This window comes from Alosa alosa, chromosome 9 (assembly GCF_017589495.1).
Source record: "Alosa alosa isolate M-15738 ecotype Scorff River chromosome 9, AALO_Geno_1.1, whole genome shotgun sequence".
Classification (NCBI taxonomy): domain Eukaryota; kingdom Metazoa; phylum Chordata; class Actinopteri; order Clupeiformes; family Clupeidae; genus Alosa; species Alosa alosa.
The window spans coordinates 3,379,308-3,399,346 of NC_063197.1; the positions used below are offsets into that span (position 1 = coordinate 3,379,308).

A 20,039-nucleotide genomic window follows, 5' to 3' on the forward strand; every position below is an offset into this window, starting at 1 on the left:
TTAATCCTACTGAATTTGTAATTATGTATCGGCCGTTCTAATACCGATAGTATGTGGGTGCCTGTGTGTGTGCGCATGTGTATATGTGTGCACCGCCATCTACAGGCCAATGAGTGTACAGTCGCTAAATGTACACATAATCTATTTTTTTTAAGACCCCCCCATGGATGCAATTCTACGAAACGTGGCATACCCCCAGAGAATGCCAGGTCAATCATACAAATAAAATTTGGTGCAGTTCTGAACATCTTAACTGAAGATAGGGGCGATTAAAAAGGAATAATATTGCATTTTCATTTTTTACGGGGGGGGTGCAAATCACAAATGAGTGATTATGGGCCAGATTGATGTGGGCCCTTGAGACCAACATACCATAAAAGATTCTTCATCCTCGGTGCCACGGTTCAGGTAGTTATTTAGGAAAAACTGCTTTTTTTGCAGCACGAGGGGGGGGAGTGGACCCCGGGGACGAAACAAATTTTTTCCGTAAAAGTCTAGTGGGGCTACGTACCCACCAAATTTCATGTGTCCCGGTGGTTCGGTGTCCCGGGTATCGTTGACCAAAAATTCAGGAAGTAGATGACGAAAAAAAAAAAAAAAAATGACAATCCCTATATGATCATAATTAATTTACCACATGCCCACAGTGTAAGGGCACAACAAACGAGTTTGATTTATTTATATAAAGCAGATCTTGCTGTAGCCCAATCAAAGCTGATTAAGGGTAGAACAACCACCACAATAAACCAATATGATTAAGTTCACATGGATTGGTGAACTGCAACCTGCATTGGACATGTACCCAGCACCATCCCAGCAGATGGAGACAAATATTTAATCATTATTAATATGCCCTTGTTTCTGAAGAAATCTCCATAATCTAACACTGTTCATCAACAAATTATATAACACATATACTGTATATATATATTTAGCAACACATACATCCATTAGCCTTTAAGAGCTACAAATGGCTCAAAACTAAACCCTCTGGAATGGATAATATAGGCCTGCCTTAGGAGTGATAAAACAAAACAAAAAAATGCCTAAAGCTGCTTTCAGACATAGGTGTAAGTCCGCGGTAGCCTATCAAGTGGTATTATATCTGAACAACATAACTTACATAAATGCTATGAATATGTGACAGTATTCGAGCAGACAAAGCTAAAGGTAAAGGAATCTCTTGTTGCTGATCCAGCAGATGAGACAGGATGTGAGCGTGCCACTCGTTGGTCACTCACCTCATCTAGACTCACTAACCCCAAAGCACAACCACCTGCACCAGCTTTGAGAACCACTGCCTAGCCTCCATATGTCACGGGTGAATTTATGTGGCATATGAGAGGTAACGGTGTGATCGGGTGAGGGCTGTCAATGTCTGGTGCGACTGAGGAATCTGGGGGTGTGTGTGTGTGTGTCGTGCATGTAATGCGACCTGTAGATAGCCACAGAGTGGTACGGGGCTCTCTAGGCACAGGTGTGGTGATTTGGGGATAATTAGGGAAGCGGCATTGTGACAGACAAAAGACAAGCTCATTTTGAGGAAGGGGAAAACAACACGGGAGAGCGGGGTAGAGTTTTGGTGCACAATGTTTATAGCTGCGGGCGGTGGTGGCGTGTGGAGAAGAATCCATTGGACGTGAAGTTTCCTGTGTGTCTGCTCCTGATCGGAGTCGAGAAGTTGCCTCGGACGAACTCACTGCTTGCTGTATCATCTGGAGGCGCGACATCGGTCGCCCTCCATCAAGTTAAGTGATCGCATTCCTCAACCTGAGCTGCAGTGTTGCCGCGTGCAGATGCCCATTAAGCCTTCCTGCCATGACTGCCTGCGCGTGTGACGTAAAGGGTTGCCTGGATTGTTTGGACTGCCTGGACGCCCGCTCGACTATCGGCCGCCCCTCCCCCTTGGATCAGCGTGTGCGTGTAGCTGAACACTGCCCCTCCCCCCTCGCTCCTCGGATTGGTGCGCCCGCCCACCACCAGCAGCATAGCCCCCTACCTGTGAACTGGTGCCTTCTCTACTTATGGACTGTGTCTTTTTTTTAAATATTGTATTAAATAAATATATTGGATTTGCATAACGCGGTCGCTAGCCTTGTTTGTTGAACAGCCACAGCATAGCTCCCCAGCAAAACGAGTTGCACCTTGGTTACATTTGGCGCTGCGAGCAGGGTGTTTTCTCTGGGTCGGAGCGCTGTGTTTGTTCAACATGCAGGGGGACGAGGCTAGGGCAGGGACCTCACAGGTCATGATGCCAGTTTTCATGGGTGCCCCATGGTCACAAAAGTTTAGTGGTGTTGGTTCTGAGCTCAAATTCAGAGACTGGAAACAACAGTTAGAGAATATGTTAAGCCTGCAGGCGCTTAATGAACAGCAGAAAGCTGGCTTCGTGCTCAGTAATCTAGAGGGGGAAGCTAGACGGGAAATGTTGACGTTGGATGCAACAGATAGAGACACTCCAACTAAAATTTTTGCTGCACTAGCTAGGCTATACGGGGAGAGTACTTCCATTGCAGCTCTGCGAACCCAGTTTTTCAACTGTAGGCAGGAGTCTGGCCAATCCCTTAAATCTTTCTCGCTCCACTTGCGTGAACTGTTTTCAAGGTTGCAAGAGCGGCGGGACGGTCTAGCCAATGAGGATCCTGTTTTGCGCGACCAGTTCATCATGGGCCTAAAGGACGACCATGTGAGACGAGAGTTAAGACAACAGGTGAGGAGGAACCAAGGCCTTTCATTTGCGGATGTGTGGAAGGAGGCGCTGGCCCTGGAAGAGGAGCAGAACGACGGGTGGCCTACGACTTCCTGCCTGGCGGTGAGTACGCCCTCTGATGCATCTAGTGATTGGAAACAGACGTTTAAGGCCGAAATTTTAAAGGAGGTCCGGGAACAGATGAGTGTTATGACTAAGACTTTGATAGATGAACTTAGGAACGACCAGGCACCACCATTTAGGGCACCACATAGAGAGCGGGCATACTCAGATGGCACATGGCGAAGGCCGGCACCGTTGCCCCCTCGCTCCCAAACTCCTCCACCACATGCCAGGTACCAATGGGATGCCCAAGGCAAGCCCATCTGTAATCAGTGTGGGGAATCTGGACATATTAGTAGGCACTGCCCCCCCAAAGACAGCCAGCAGGGTTTTTAGGCTCACCAGTCACTGCGGGGTCAAGTGGCTGGGGCATTTCCAACATGACCCCTGTGCACTTCATAGCAGGGCCTGGGTAGCGGGTTCTTGCCCTTTAGTGACTGTAAAAGCTGATGGGAAGGATGTCCAATGCCTGCTAGACACAGGATCCCAAGTCACCCTGTTTAGTGAGACCCTTTGTAAAGAACTTTTTGGGAGCATGAAAAAACCCTGTACTGATAACCTGTCATGGCTCACTCTGCAGGCAGCGAATGGGTTGCACATTCCATATGTTGGATATATGATGATGGACTTTCAGATTGGGGAAACGAATGTGCCCTCTAGGGGGGTGGTGGTTGTTAAGGATGATTGTCTTGGGGTTAGGAAGGCCATCCTAGGGATGAATGTAATATCCTCTGCTTACACCCCACCGCTTCATTCCCTGGGCAAGGAATGGGCTATAGCCTTTGCAGATTGTAATAGGATCCGTGCTACTACTGTTCAACGGGCCAAACCTCGTACAGCCAGACTGGCGTATAATTATAATGTCATTATTCCCGCCCAGGCTGAGGCCTTAGTGTGGGCAAAGGTCAACAACGTCGCCCCCCTACAGAATTGTCCCGTCGTGATTGAGCCAACAGGGGAGATTGGGGGCTTTGAGGTGGCAAGGACTGTGGGTACTATCCGGCGGGGGAGGGTTCCCGTGAGGGTGCGTAACGTGCATCGCCACCCTGTGACACTAAAGCGCCTACAGCGTTTGGCTGTCATCTCAGCCATCGATCCTGAGGATATCAGAAATGGGGAGGATATTTCCTTACAAATGGTGAGTCAGGATGTTGTTGAGGTCCAGGTGGTGCAGTTAGCACAGGAACAACAAGACGGGGTCACAGAAGTCAAGGTCACTGGGTTACAGGGGGAGGGCTTGAACCCTACAAAACAGCAGCAGCTTCAACAGTTTGTGACTAAGTGGCAACACCTTTTTTCTCAACATGCTGAGGACTACGGTAGGACTACAGTTGTAAAACATCACATCCCAACAGGAAGCGCTGTTCCGATGCGTGAGAGGTATAGGCCAGTGCCCCCAACCCTGTATAAAGAACTCCGCTTGTTACTTCAAGGAATGCTACAGAGTGGGGTTGTTAGGGAAAGCTGTAGCCCATGGGCAGCCCCTATTGTTCTCGTCCGAAAGAAATGTGGGGCATGGCGCTTCTGTGTGGACTACAGAAAATTGAACAGTGTGACACATCGCGATGCTTTCCCCTTGCCCCGGGTAGAAGAGTCATTGACTAATTTGAATGCTGCCGAGTTCTATTCCACCCTCGACCTTGCCAGTGGATACTGGCAGGTGGAGGTAGAGGAGTGTGATCGTGAGAAAACCGCCTTTACCACGCCTTTCGGACTCTTTGAGTTCGAGAGGATGCCATTTGGGTTAACCAACGCACCAGCAACATTTCAAAGACTGATGCAACGTTGCCTAGGTAACCAATTAACTGAATCCGCATTAGTGTATCTGGACGATGTGATTTGTTACTCGAAGGATTTTGCTACTCATTTGAAAGATCTTGAGAAAATCTTTCAGGCCATTGGGCACTATGGGCTCAAATTGCGTCTTGATAAATGCCAGCTCTTTCGTCGACAAGTAAAATTTCTTGGACATGTTGTTAGCCAAAAAGGTGTAGCACCAGACCCTGAAAAGATAGCAGTTGTGCAAGACTGGAAAGCCCCTACAACCGTTCGACAAGTCAGGGCCTTCTTAGGTTTTGCTGGCTATTATAGGAGGTTTATTAAAGACTTTGCTAAAATAGCAAAGCCCCTTAACGCACTGCTAGTGGGTACCAGCCATAGCCGCGGGCGGTCTTCACCTCCTATACACTGGACACCTGTTTGTGAGCTAGCGTTTCAACAGCTGAAACAACATTTACTTGAAGCACCTGTTCGAACTGCCTTTTATCTTGTATACGGACACTAGCAACCATGGCTTGGGAGCGGTATTGGCCCAACAGCAAGATGGCCTGGGCAGCGTAATAAGCGTGCATGAAGTAAAAGCCTCCACCCCACGGGCTAACGATGCAAACTACAGTTCATTTAAACTCGAGCTACTCGCACTAAAATGGGCCCTCGTTGAGAAGTTTAAAGATTTTGTTTGGGGAGCTCGTATTGTGGTAGTGACTGATAATAGCCCTTTAGTGCATTTACCCTCAGCTAAGTTGGGCTCAGTGGAGCAAAGGTGGGTAGCGCAGTTGGCCAGTTTTGACTACACAATCACACACCGACCTGGGAAAGAGCATGTTAATGCGGATGTGCTGTCACGGTTGCCGGATAGCCAGCTTGTCCCCTCCACTAGTACGGCCCCTGTTATATCAGATGATGAACTCTTGGTTAGTGCGGTAGGGGTGCATGCGGGGGAGTTGTGTCATCCACAGGGTTGAGGGTGGGATCCTGGCCGATGGAGAGAGCTGCAAGGGAAAGACAGAGTCTTGCAAATCATCGCCCGTAGCCTGGGAGAGGGCAGATTACCAAAGGGGGAAGGAAGGAAGAAACTGGGCCCCGAGGTGCAACGTCTCTTTAGCCAATGGAGTAGGCTGGAGGTGCGTGAGGGTGTTATCTGTAGGGGGGTCCAAGATCCCCATTCCCTCGAATTTTGCACACAAATCGTCGTCCCCTCTGCACACGCATACCCTCTATGGGAGGCTTTCCATTATCATACGGGTCATCAGGGGCTAGAGAGGACCTTATACCTCCTTCGGAGGAATTTCTATTGGTCCAATATGGAAGAGACGGTGCGGGGCTGGATACAAACGTGCCCGCGGTGTGTGTTGCGAAAGGCAAGGCCAGAAGGTAAGGCTCCTCTTGTACCTATTATCCCCCATGCACCTTTACAGATTCTGGCAATAGACTATCTGACACTCAGTAGACCAACTGACCGTTACCAGAATATACTAGTAATGACAGACTTGTTTACCAAGTTTGCCTGGGCAGTTCCTACAGCCAACCAAACAGCCCTTGTAACGGCGCGGGCTCTTTGGACGCATGTCATCCAACCGTTTGGTTGTCCAGAGACAATTCATTCTGACCAAGGGGCTAACTTTCAGTCGGAATTGTTTACTGAACTCTGTCGCCTGTATGGTTGCAAAAAAACCCGCACTACCCCCTATCACCCGCAAGGGAATGGGGGGTGTGAAAGATTTAACCAGACTCTTTTGAATCTTTTGGGCACTCTAGAGCAAGACCAACAGACTAAGTGGACAGAATATTTGCCGTTGTTGACCCAAGCATACAACAATAGCATTCACACTTCCACGGGGTACGCACCGACATATCTTATGTTTGGGCGACACGTAAGGTTACCTGTTGAAATGGCGCTCGGGGCAGTGGCCACCACTGTTGGAGGGGACACGGCAGAGTGGGTAATGCGACACCAACAGCAGTTAGCCTATGCCTATGCTAAAGCTTTAGATAATATCAACAAAGCGGCTGATAAGAATAAGAGATTGTATGACCTGACTGCCAAGGATGCGCCTTTTTTGCCAGGGGAACGGGTGTTAATTCTAAATAGAAAAAGACAAGGGCAGGGAAAACTGCAGGATCGATGGGAGAGTCAGCCATATGTGATAGTGGGACAAACCCAGCCTGGTCACCCTGTTTATAAAGTGAGACCAGAAGGCGTGGACGGTCACGCGCAGCGTCCTCCATCGAACCAACTGCGCCTTGTTTGCTGTACTCCACTATTGACACTGAGGAGCGAAGCACCACAGCTACTATCCCATCTCCCGACTGGGAATTCTTCCCGGGAATAATTGGTACGTCAGCTACTCCAGTCCCCCAGCCGGCCGCCCAGCAGCCCGAGGTCCCCCAGCCGGCCGCCCAGCAGCCCGAGGTCCCCCAGCCGGCCGCCCAGCAGCCAGAGACCCTTCGACCGGCCGCCTCACAACTGGGTCTGCCTCACCCAATGGCCCCACAGCCGTCGGTGGTTCGCCACTCGGAGAGGGCCAACGGGTAAACCACCTGAGAGGTATAGACGCTAAAGGGAGGTTCTTGGGACAAGAACCCGTTCACTCTGGGGGAGAATGTCACGGGTGAATTTATGTGGCATATGAGAGGTAACGGTGTGATCGGGTGAGGGCTGTCAATGTCTGGTGCGACTGAGGAATCTGGGGGTGTGTGTGTGTGTGTCGTGCATGTAATGCGACCTGTAGATAGCCACAGAGTGGTACGGGGCTCTCTAGGCACAGGTGTGGTGATTTGGGGATAATTAGGGAAGCGGCATTGTGACAGACAAAAGACAAGCTCATTTGGAGGAAGGGGAAAACAACACGGGAGAGCGGGGTAGAGTTTTGGTGCACAATGTTTATAGCCGCGGCGGTGGTGGCGTGTGGAGAAGAATCCATTGGGACGTGAAGTTTCCTGTGTGTCTGCTCCTGATCGAGAATTAGAAGTTGCCTCGGACGAACTCACTGCTTGCTGTATCATCTGGAGGCGCGACATCGGTCGCCCTCCATCAAGTTAAGTGATCGCATTCCTCAACCTGAGCTGCAGTGTTGCCGCGTGCAGATGCCCATTAAGCCTTCCTGCCATGACTGCCTGCGCGTGTGACGTAAAGGGTTGCCTGGATTGTTTGGACTGCCTGGACGCCCGCTCGACTATCGGCCGCCCCTCCCCCTTGGATCAGCGTGTGCGTGTAGCTGAACACTGCCCCTCCCCCCTCGCTCCTCGGATTGGTGCGCCCGCCCACCACCAGCAGCATAGCCCCCTACCTGTGAACTGGTGCCTTCTCTACTTATGGACTGTGCCTTTTTTTTAAATATTGTATTAAATAAATATATTGGATTTGCATAACGCGGTCGCTAGCCTTGTTTGTTGAACAGCCACAGCATAGCTCCCCAGCAAAACGAGTTGCACCTTGGTTACACATACACTGATGATGATGTGAAATCAACTAAACCTCACTACTATTCTCTCTGTTCTCTCTGTCTTTATTTCAAAATGTGAAACTTTCATATATATAGATTCATCACACATAAGGTAAAATATTTCAAGCCTCAAGGAAATAGTAGTGGATTACAGAAGGCAGCAGCAGAACTACACTTACACCCCACTAATGATCAGCGGGCAACCTGTAGAGAGAGTCACAAGTTTTAAATACCTTGGTGTCCACATTACTGAAGACTTAACATGGACTGTTAACACTCAATATGTTCTGAAGAAGTCCAGACAACGACTCTACTTCCTTCGTCAGCTAAGGAAATTCAGTGAGTGTTCTAACTGGTAGCATCATCACCTGGTATGGGAACTCCACAGTTAGAGATTGTAATACTCTGCAGAGAGTAGTGCGCTCAGCTGAACGTACTATAAGAACTCAACTCCCTGCTCTACAAGATTTCTATTCCAGAAGAGTACTCCTAAGAGCCCAAAAGATTCTGAAGGACTCTTCTCATCCTAACAATGGATTATTCCTACTGCTGAAATCAAGAAGACGCCTATGTAGTCACAAAGCCAGAACTGAGAGACTCAGGAGAAGTTTTTATCCCCAGGCCATCCGAACTCTGAACTCACACTATACTGACTTTGCACACATTCACTCCGGTAGCGTAGGCCTATAGTCAGTGCAATCGCACGCGATCTCTTAAGAAGCCAATTGCATGACTGTTTCTAAATGTTTGCTGTCTTTCTGTTGTGCTGTTTACTGAGGGCACTCATATTTACCACTGATATCAATTGCAACAGCCGGTGAAATAAAAATCATTTTTTACGAGAAGGGGGGCCTTTGACCGACGCACGCTACAGCCAGTGTCACGAGACTGTCATAATGGATAGAATACTGAGCATGACGTTAAAAAGCGCTCCCGTAGCACAATGGACTGGACGTTTCTGTGCAAAGCACTTGAAGCATTGTGCCAGCGTCGCAGGTTCAAATCCTGCTTCATGACGTGACCAATGGCGACTCCCGTTAATTTTACCGGTGTCCGGTAGCATATAGTCAGTGCAATCGCACGCGATCTCTTAAGAAGCCAATTGCGTGACTTTTTCTAACTGTTTGCTGTCTGTCTGTTGTGCTGTTTACTGAGGGCACTCATATTAACCACTGATATCAATTGCAACAGCCGGAGAAATAAAAATATTTTTTACGAGAAGGGGGGCCTTTGACCGACGCACGCTACAGCCAGCGTCACGAGACTGTCATAATGGATAGAATACTGAGCACTACGTTAAACAGCGCTCCCTTAGCACAATGGACTGGACGTCGCTTTGCAAAGCACTTGAAGCACTCTGTCAGCGTCGCAGGTTCTAATGCTGCTTCACGACGTGACCGCCGACTCCCGTTCATTTTACCGGTGTCCGGTAGCGTAGTCAATGCAAACGCGAGGGAGGGCTTTGGCGTATGCGTGCGCGGCGCGTCGCGCGCGTCGCGTCGCGCGTGCTGGGGACTCTGCCGCGATCTCTTAAGAAGCCAATTGCGTGACTTTTTCTAACTGTTTGCTGTCTGTCTATTGTGCTGTTTACTGAGGGCACTCATATTAACCACTGATATCAATTGCAACAGCCGGTGAAATAAAAATCATTTTTTACTAGAAGGGGGGCCTTTGACCGACGCACGCTACAGCCAGTGTCACGAGACTGTCATAATGGATAGAATACTGAGCACGACGTTAAACAGCGCTCCCGTAGCACAATGGACTGGACGTTTCTGTGCAAAGCACTTGAAGCATTGTGCCAGCGTCGCAGGTTCAAATCCTGCTTCATGACATGACCAACGGCGACTCCCGTTAATTTTACCGGTGTCCGGTAGCGTATAGTCAGTGCAATCGCACGCGATCTCTTAAGAAGCCAATTGCGTGACTTTTTCTAACTGTTTGCTGTCTGTCTATTGTGCTGTTTACTGAGGGCACTCATATTAACCACTGATATCAATTGCAACACCCGGTGAAATAAAAATAATTTTTTACTAGAAGAGGGGCCTTTGACCGACGCACGCTACAGCCAGTGTCACGAGACTGTCATAATGGATAGAATACTGAGCATGACGTTAAACAGCGCTCCCTTAGCACAATGGACTGGACGTCGCTTTGCAAAGCACTTGAAGCACTCTGTCAGCGTCGCAGGTTCTAATCCTGCTTCACGACGTGACCGCCGACTCCCGTTCATTTTACCGGTGTCCGGTAGCGTAGTCAATGCAAACGCGAGGGAGGGCTTGCGTGCGTGCGTGCGTGCTGGGGGGGGGGACTCGCGCGATCTCTTAAGAAGCCAATTGCGTGACTTTTTCTAACTGTTTGCTGTCTGTCTATTGTGCTGTTTACTGAGGGCACTCATATTAACCACTGATATCAATTGCAACAGCCGGTGAAATAAAAATCATTTTTTACTAGAAGGGCGGCCTTTGACCAATGCACGCTACAGCCAGTGTCACGAGACTGTCATAATGATAGAATACTGAGCACGACGGTAAACAGCGCTCCCGTAGCACAATGGACTGGACGTTTCTGTGCAAAGCACTTGAAGCATTGTGCCAGCGTCGCAGGTTCAAATCCTGCTTCATGACGTGACCAACGGCGACTCCCGTTAATTTTACCGGTGTCCGGTAGCGTATAGTCAGTGCAATCGCACGCGATCTCTTAAGAAGCCAATTGCGTGACTTTTTCTAACTGTTTGCTGTCTGTCTGTTGTGCTGTTTACTGAGGGCACTCATATTAACCACTGATATCAATTGCAACAGTCGGAGAAATAAAGATCATTTTTTACGAGAAGGAGGGCCTTTGACCGACGCACGCTACAGCCAGTGTCACGAGACTGTCATAATGGATAGAATACTGAGCACGACGTTAAACAGCTCCCGTGAGCACAATGGACTGGACGTTTCTGTGCAAAGCACTTGAAGCATTGTGCCAGCGTCGCAGGTTCAAATCCTGCTTCATGACGTGACCAACGGCGACTCCCGTTAATTTTACCGGTGTCCGGTAGCGTAGGCCTATAGTAAGTGCAATCGCACGCAATCTCTTAAGAAGCCAATTGCGTGACTTTTTCTAACTGTTTGCTGTCTGTCTATTGTCCTGTTTACTGAGGGCACTCATATTAACCACTGATATCAATTGCAACAGTCGGAGAAATAAAGATCATTTTTTACTAGAAGGGCGGCCTTTGACCGATGCACGCTACAGCCAGTGTCACGAGACTGTCATAATGGATAGAATACTGAGCACGACGTTAAACAGCGCTCCCGTAGCACAATGGACTGGACGTTTCTGTGCAAAGCACTTGAAGCATTGTGCCAGCGTCGCAGGTTCAAATCCTGCTTCATGACGTGACCAACGGCGACTCCCGTTAATTTTACCGGTGTCCGGTAGCGTATAGTCAGTGCAATCGCACGCGATCTCTTAAGAAGCCAATTGCGTGACTTTTGCTAACTGTTTGCTGTCTGTCTATTGTGCTGTTTACTGAGGGCACTCATATTAACCACTGATATCAATTGCAACACCCGGTGAAATAAAAATCATTTTTTACTAGAAGGGGGGCTTTTGACCGACGCACGCTACAGCCAGTGTCACGAGACTGTCATAATGGATAGAATACTGAGCACGACGTTAAACAGCGCTCCCGTAGCATAATGGACTGGACGTTTCTGTGCAAAGCACTTGAAGCATTGTGCCAGCCGCCGCAGGTTCAAATCCTGCTTCATGGCGTGACCAACGGCGACTCCGTTAATTTTACCGGTGTCCGGTAGCGTAGGCCTATAGTAAGTGCAATCGCACGCAATCTCTTAAGAAGCCAATTGCGTGACTTTTTCTAACTGTTTGCTGTTTGTCTGTTGTGCTGTTTACTGAGGGCACTCATATTAACCACTGATATCAATTGCAACAGCCGGAGAAATAAAAATATTTTTTTACGAGAAGGGGCTTTGATCGACGCACGCTACAGCCAGTGTCACGAGACTGTCATAATGGATAGAATACTGAGCACGATGTTAAACAGCCCCGAAAGCACAATGGACTGGGACGTTGTGTGCAAAGCACTTGAAGCATTGTGCCAGCGTCGCAGGTTCAAATCCTGCTTCATGAAGTGACCAACGGCGACTCCCGTTAATTTTACCTGTGTCCGGTAGCGTATAGTCAGTGCAATCGCACGCGATCACTTAAGAAGCCAATTGCGTGACTTTTTCTAACTGTTTGCTGTCTGTCTGTTGTGCTGTTTACTGAGCACTGATATCAATTGCAACAGCCGGAGAAATACAAATAATTTTTTACGAGAAGGGGGTCAAAGGACCGACGCACGCTACAGCCAGCATCACGAGACTGTCATAATGGATAGAACTTATGAAGAAACTTTACGCACCGACCGAAACTTTACGCACCGACTGACAGCTTGCCGATATGCTCTGCGTCTCCAACACTACAAAAACTCCCAGTCGGAGCGACGTGTGTAGCCTATTAAAAAACTATTTTATCCCAAATGCCATCAGCATTCTTAACCAAACTTAGTGACAACACGCATACCCGGCTGAGCAGTTATGTAGCCTAGTCTATATTTAAACTTATTTATTAATTTTCTATATGTTTTCCCTTTTTTGTACTGTACTTGTTTTAATTATATCTATATCTGTCTGGTGAGCCAAAGACAAATGTCCACTATGGTGTAGGCTAGCTAGCCTACATTAAAGATTTATTGTATTCTATTCTAATCCACCATGCGTAATGTAGGGATGGAGAATGCTTTTCAAGTAGCCTATATTTAGGATTCAGCTGAAAAACTCTAGCGCTCTTGAAAAACTTGTTTGGAAAAGAATGGATAGGCTATCATGTGATGTTGTGGTCTTATCGCCCTCTCACGGTGAATTGCACGGATGAATATTAGCCTACAGGATTTTGTGCTTCTTTGTCAATCGGACCTTCGTCAAAATGAAATGCCATTGTGTGACAAGTGTAAAAATAGCGGCCTGGTTGAACATGCACTGAAATAACCGAACATATTTGAACATAACCTGAACAAAACCCACCCCCTACCAGGTTAAGTTCAGAGCCTATGTTACCATAGTTACTTACATAGCCTGATCATATTTGAGCGTTCTGGAACTGAAATCCCAGGTTTACCGCTAACTCTGGGTTAACATACCAGGTTAAGCCAGTAAACCTGCTTTCTGGAATACCCCCCAGGTGCCTGTACTACGAAGCGGGGTTACTGGCTTATCTGGGTAACTTCGAGAGTAACTTGATCACGTGTGGGCGTGAACTTCCCCGATTAACCCACTACTTAAAGGTGGATAGGTTTTAACCGAGATATGCTGCCATGGCAATTTACGCTGCATCTCAAACCTGCTCCGACCAGAGGTTTATTCCAGAAAGGAGGTTTAACAAACACTGAGATAAAACTTAACCTCTGGATTGTCTGAACCTGTGGCGACTAAACCCGAGCTGTCGGTTCCAAAACACCGGTTACCAGTTAGTTCAATCAACCCTGTGTTAGATAACCTAGAGTTGTGCGCGTTCGGCGAACTTATAAAGGCATCATCTATTGAGAGTCGAAAACCACGAGTGAAACCCGCTAAACAAAAGAGCACCGTATTTTTCAGAGTATGAGTAGTCGGCTTTACGAGGAGAGAACTGTAATAACAAAAAAAAGAGTAATACTTAAGCGCCCTCCCCAGACCGTGCTTGGCAGAGAATAGCCTAACTGACCGTAAATGCATTATGTTTAAGATAGCCTATTTAATGTCAAAAGCACAATTAAATTATTCACTGGACATCACGTGTAGGCCTATTGACTGCTTTGAATGATGCTTTCTTAAACTAGCCTACCTTGTGAAAGTAATTGTGGTGAATAATTACTTAATATTAATCTTAGACTGGCAAACTTCAGGAAAAACTCAGGAATCAAGTTTATTCTTATAGAGAGGGTACAAAAAATGGTCTATGGTCTATTTAGGCCTAGCCCAGGCCATGGTACAAGGCCATGGCCTCTGTTGGATCACCCTCTCTCTCTCAGTTCTCCATAGTCTAAGTCCAAGTCTAAATCCAAATCTGACAAACATTGCAGTTTAGTTACTTTTAAATGCTTTAAACAAAGAAGAAAATGGCGCCAAAACAAGCCCATATGATTGGTTCTCCAGTTGGCATCAGACACACCTACTCACACCCACTTCACACCTATCTGAGTAGCATGAGGAGAGATATCTTGTATATCAGAAATATCACTTATAGAATGTTCCTAACATTCTCACGATCACAATCCTTGTACTGAGACTATCACAATGATACCAGACATGAATACATTTACATTTCATGACACATGGATACATTATATCAAGGTAACATCCTTTGTCCTGTATACCTGATAGCCCTTGAACCACTACATTAGCATTCCACTGGGGGAGGGGAGGGTGTCTTTGTTTTAAACCAAGAAGGGCCACATGGCAATTAAATTATTATTAATTTTAACCGTAAAATTATTGCTATCACTTGTCACAGATTGAGCGGGCCATAGAATTCTTTGAGAATCCCAAATGTATTTTTTTATTTTAACGCGGGTTCTGGAGCTGTGGGCCAAGTTAAACTTTTGCGCTCCATCATCGGAAGGGTGAATGTCGGAAGGCATGGGTAGGTAGCCTATTGGACACATTTCGGTGCACATTTGGAAAATTTTATAAGTGATGCTGACCTGCCAGTTGGTAAAACTACACTTTAATGATCCTCGTGGGTTTGTGTCCAGGAAAACGAATGAAGTTGCGCAGGAACTGCTTTAGCGCAAGGCAAACTTTATGCACAGACTGACAGCTTGCCGATATGCTCTGCGTCTCCAACACTACAAAAACTCCCAGTCGGAGAGCGTGTGTAGCCTATTAAAAAAATATTTTATCCCAAATGCCATCAGCATTATTAACCAAACTTAGTGACAACATGCATAGCCTACCCGGCTGAGCTGTACAGCTATATTTAATCTTATTTATTAATTTTCTATAGGCTATGTTTGCTCTTTTTTGTACTGTACTTGTTTTAATTATATCTTCAATGTGTCTGAGATGTTGTTTGTCCATCTGTCTGGTAAGCCAAACACAAATGTCCACTAAGGTGTAGGCTAGCTACATTAAATATTTATTTTATTCTATTCTAATCCACCATGCGTAATGTAGGGATGGAGAATGCTTTTCAAGTAGCCTATGTTTAGGATTCAGCTGAAAAACTCTAGCGCTCTTGAAACACTAGTTTGGAAAAGAATGGATAGGCTTTCATGTGATGTCGTGGTCTTATCGACCGAGGTGAAGTTAGTTTGATATTTGATATTCGGATATTGTACGTATATTCTTTTTTTTTTTAATGCGGCCGGTTTCACCCCGTGTTTGCAGACAATGTACAAACAGATGACCTGTCTACTTGCTCCCAGCCGACCTACTTAGGGACCGTCTATAAAGTACCTTCTGAATTACCTTCATAGTCTTTTTTGTCAATAGCTTTGACATCATGTGACCTAGTGACTCCAAACCAATGCAGAATAGTTATCCTATATGGGACTCATCAGACACACCTCTTTTTATAGCGACTATGTGCACACGGTATTTTATATGAATTTTTAAAAGAAAATACATTATTTTATATAAGAAACAGTCTCCTTTTTTTCAATACCTCCCATGACATATGACCTAGTGACTCCAAACCAATGCAGAATAGTTATCCTATATGGGACTAATAAGACACACCTCTTTTTAGTCACTGTATGCACACTGTATTTTATATGAATATTTTAAAGAAAATACATTATTTGCCATCATGAATGGTCTCCTTTTTTCAATAAGCCGTGTGACCTAGGGACTCCAAACCAATATAGAATAAGTATCCCATTATTCCAAACCAATGCAGAATAGCCTATATGGGACTAATCAGACACCTCAAATTAATATGCTTTTTGCACATACTATTTTATATTAATTTCTTAAAGAAAACCAATTTGTTTCCTATGGAAGCTGCTTTGTGCTCAATACCTTCAATATACTGGGTCCTAGACATCACAGATCAACATAGAACTGTTCTGCTATGTGATACTAATCAGACACACGTCAATGTGAAATAATATTTTGCATGAACTATTATAGTTAAATTTTTTTAAAGAATCACATTTATTTCCTATGGAAAACAGCTTTTTGCTCAATAGCTGCCATATGAGAGGTCCTAGACAACACAGATCAATACAGAACTGTTCTGCTATGGGGTACTTATCAGACACACCTCAATATGAAAAAATATTTGCCATCTACTATTGGAATATGGAAGGTATTGAGAAAAAAACCAGAATATTTATAGAATGTTATTTATAGAATAATTTGAGGTGAGTCTGATTAGTCCCATAAAGGATATTCTGCATTGGTTTGGTGTCCCTACGTCACTTCCCTGGGGGGTATTGAACATACAATTCATACAATGACTATAAGAAGAGGTGTGTCTTATTAGTCTCATATAGGATAACTATTCTGCATTGGTTTGGAGTCATTAGGTCACATGGCTTAAAAAAACATGGCGAGGTATTGAAAAAAAAAGGAGACCATTCCTGATGGCAAATAATGTATTTTCTTTAAAATATTCATATAAAATACAGTGTGCATACAGTAGCTATACAAATAGGTGTGTCTGATGAGTCCTATATAGGGTAACTATTCTGCATTGGTTTGGAGTCACTAGGTCACATGACTTGGGAGGTATTGAAAAAAGGAGACAGTTTCTTATAGGAAATAATGTATTTTCTTAAAATATTCATATAAAATACAGTGTGCACACAGTGGCTATAAGAAGAGGTGTGTCTTATTAGTCTCATATAGAAAATCTATTCTGCATTGGTTTGGAGTCACTAGGTCACATGGCTTGCGAGGTATTGAAAAAAGGAGACCATTCCTGATGGCAAATAATGTATTTTCTTTAAAAATATTAGTATAAAATACAGTGTGCATACAGTGACTATAAGAAGAGGTGTGTCTTTTTAGTCTCATTTAGGATAACTATTCTACATTGGTTTGGAGTCACTAGGTCACATGGCTTGCGAGGTATTGAAAAAAGGAGACCATTCCTGATAGCAAATAATGTATTTTTAAACAAATATTCATATAAAATACAGTGTGCATACAGTGACTATAAAAAGAGGTGTGTCTGATGAGTCCCATATAGGGTAACTATTCTGCATTGGTTTGGAGTCCCTAGGTCACATGACTTGGGAGGTATTGATAAAAGGAGACCATTCCTTATGGAAAATAATGTATTTTCTTTAAAATATTCATATAAAATACAGTGTGCATACAGTGACTATAAGAAGAGGGGTGTCTTATTAGTCTCATATAGGATAACTATTCTGCATTGGTTTGGAGTCACTAGGTCACATGGCCTGGGAGGTATTGAAAAAAAGGAGTCTGTTTCTTTCTATGAAATAATGTATTTTCTTAAAAAAATTCATGTAAAATACAGCGTGCATACAGTCGCTATAAAAAATGTGTGTCTGATGAGTCCCATATAAAATAACTATTCTGCATTGATTTGGAGTCCCTAGGTCACATGAGTTGGGAGGTATTGAAAAAAAAGGAGACAATTCCTTATGGGAAATAATGTATTTTCTTTAAAATATTCATATAAAATACAGCGTGTATACAGTCGCTATAAAGAGAGGTGTGTCTGATGAGTCCCATATAGGATAACTATTCTGCATGGGTTTGGAGTCACTAGGTCACATGGCCTGGGAGGTATTGAAAAAAAGGAGTCTGTTTCTTTCTATGAAATAATGTATTTTCTTAAAAAAATTCATGTAAAATACAGCGTGCATACAGTCGCTATAAAAAATGTGTGTCTGATGAGTCCCATATAAAATAACTATTCTGCATTGGTTTGGAGTCATAGGTCACATGATGTCAAAGCTATTGACAAAAGACTATGAAGGTAATTCAGAAGGTACTTTATAGACGGACCCTAAGTAGGTTGGCTGGGAGCAAGTAGACAGGTCATCTGTTTGTACATTGTCTGCAAACACGGGGTGAAACCGGCTGCATTAAAAAAAATTGAATATCTGTCGAATATCCGAATATCAAACTCCAAACCTTGGTGTCTTATCGCCCTCTCACGGTAAATTGCACGGATGAATATTACATGATTTTGTGCTTCTTTGTCAATCGGACCTTCGTCAAAATGAAACGCCATTGTGTGACAAGTGTAAAAATAGTGGCCTGATTGAACATGCACTGAAATAACCAAACATAATTGAACATAACCTGAACAAAACCTACCCCCTACCAGGTTAGGTTCAGAGCCTATGTTACCATAGTTATTTACATAGCCTGATCATTTTTGAGCTTTCTGAAACTGAAATCCCAGGTTTACAGTTTACTCTGGGTTTACATACCCAGTTCAGTTCAGAGCCTATGTTACATAGTTACTTACATAGCCTGATCATTTTTGAGCTTTCTGGAACTGAAATCCCAGGTTTACCGCTAACTCTGGGTTAACCCAGTTAAGCCAGTAAACCTGCTTTCTGGAATACCCCCCAGGCCCCAGCTCTTGCCCTGCCGTTTCCACACATCTACAAAAGGAAACGCCCATCATAAGCGTCTTCATGGAGGGTAGCGTCTCGATTTGGGGAATTTGCATCGCATGCTAGTGGGTCAGGGGCGTCAGGGGCGTTCATTTTCATAGCCTGCGTCTCTGTCTCGTGGCCATGCACTGATTTACACATCAACTGGATTGCACAAATGTTCGCTGGGGAATCGCGTAAGATATCTACCACAGTATCAGACAGAGCCCGCCTACGGAGAGCCTGGCCACTCCGTATTAAGTCCCATTGTACCGAATTTTGGTTGCAGTTCCACCAGAGTTCCACTGGGGGCGATCACCATGAGTGCAGAATGAATGGGAGTCAATGGAGCTAGACGGCTAAATTTGTCTCTTTCACCTGATTGTCATTGACAAATCTCAGATTTGATTGTAGTTTGTATCTTCAACATGGGTTATAGGTCAAAAGTTAAATGAACGAGTACTTATGTCCTTTTGATTTCTTACAGGTTGAGTCGTTGTTGCCCATAACACGCTAGCATTGTGCTAATGAATGACGTCATTGACACGTTTGAAAGGCTTTTTAGAACAATTAAGTGACTTTAAAAACTGTAATACTCAGTGTATTTTCTTTACCTCCCTTTCGAATACAATATTCAAATTACTTGAAAAAAAATTATAACCCGAGAAAAGTGGATTTTGAGGGGTACAGCTCCATAGACCACCATGCATTCTGCACTCGTGGATGAGCGTCCTCATGTGGAACCACAGGAGGAACTGCAACCAGTTCAGAAGTTCCGGAACCAGTTCCGGAAGTTTTCCGAGAGTGGCAGTTCTCCCCTTGTTAGACATTCTCTGACAGTATACCAAAGATCGTTAAGGCGGAGCAAGATACTTCGTCGTAGTTCATGTCTATGGGCGCAAAATGGGGATCGAATCCTGTCTGCATAAAGAGGCGTGTCGATGACGTATTGATGAGCGTACATTGCAACCGGCCAACAGCAGCGGCATAAATAACCGGCGCACACCTGATATAAAGTCGATTTTCTCCAGACTGGAATGCTCAAAAATGCTAAAAATGTACCTGAAATGTTCAGAAGGGTTTGAGGATCATGAAAACGTGCCTGAAATTCACATTCCTAACTCTATAGAACCAAGACCTTAGCATATGTGGTAAAATTCTGAGCTATGCCCATAGACTTCAATGGAGCAGTCGCTGCCTCTGCTCTGCATAAAGGAGGATTATGACCCCCCTTCGTGTGATCCGGGTTCCCGGAAGTGGCTCCTGATGAAATATCTTGCTCCGCTTTAACAATCTTTGAGTATACAATCAGAGCCCGTCTACGGAGAGCCTCCCCACTCTCTATTAATCCCATATAAACCGAATTTGGCTGCAGTTCACCAGAGTTCAC

At 45.1% G+C, this 20,039-nt stretch overlaps 1 protein-coding gene across 1 annotated transcript; it reads left to right on the top strand.

Annotated features, from left to right (window-relative positions):
* The first annotated feature begins 3,233 nt into the window (after window positions 1-3,233).
* On the top strand, window positions 3,234-7,127 carry LOC125300211. The gene is made up of 2 exons (XM_048251932.1): window positions 3,234-4,555; window positions 6,779-7,127. Exons 1-2 carry the CDS (start codon window positions 3,348-3,350, stop codon window positions 7,125-7,127), a joined length of 1,557 nt encoding a protein of 518 aa, XP_048107889.1. The 5' UTR covers window positions 3,234-3,347.
* Window positions 7,128-20,039: the final 12,912 nt, after the last annotated feature.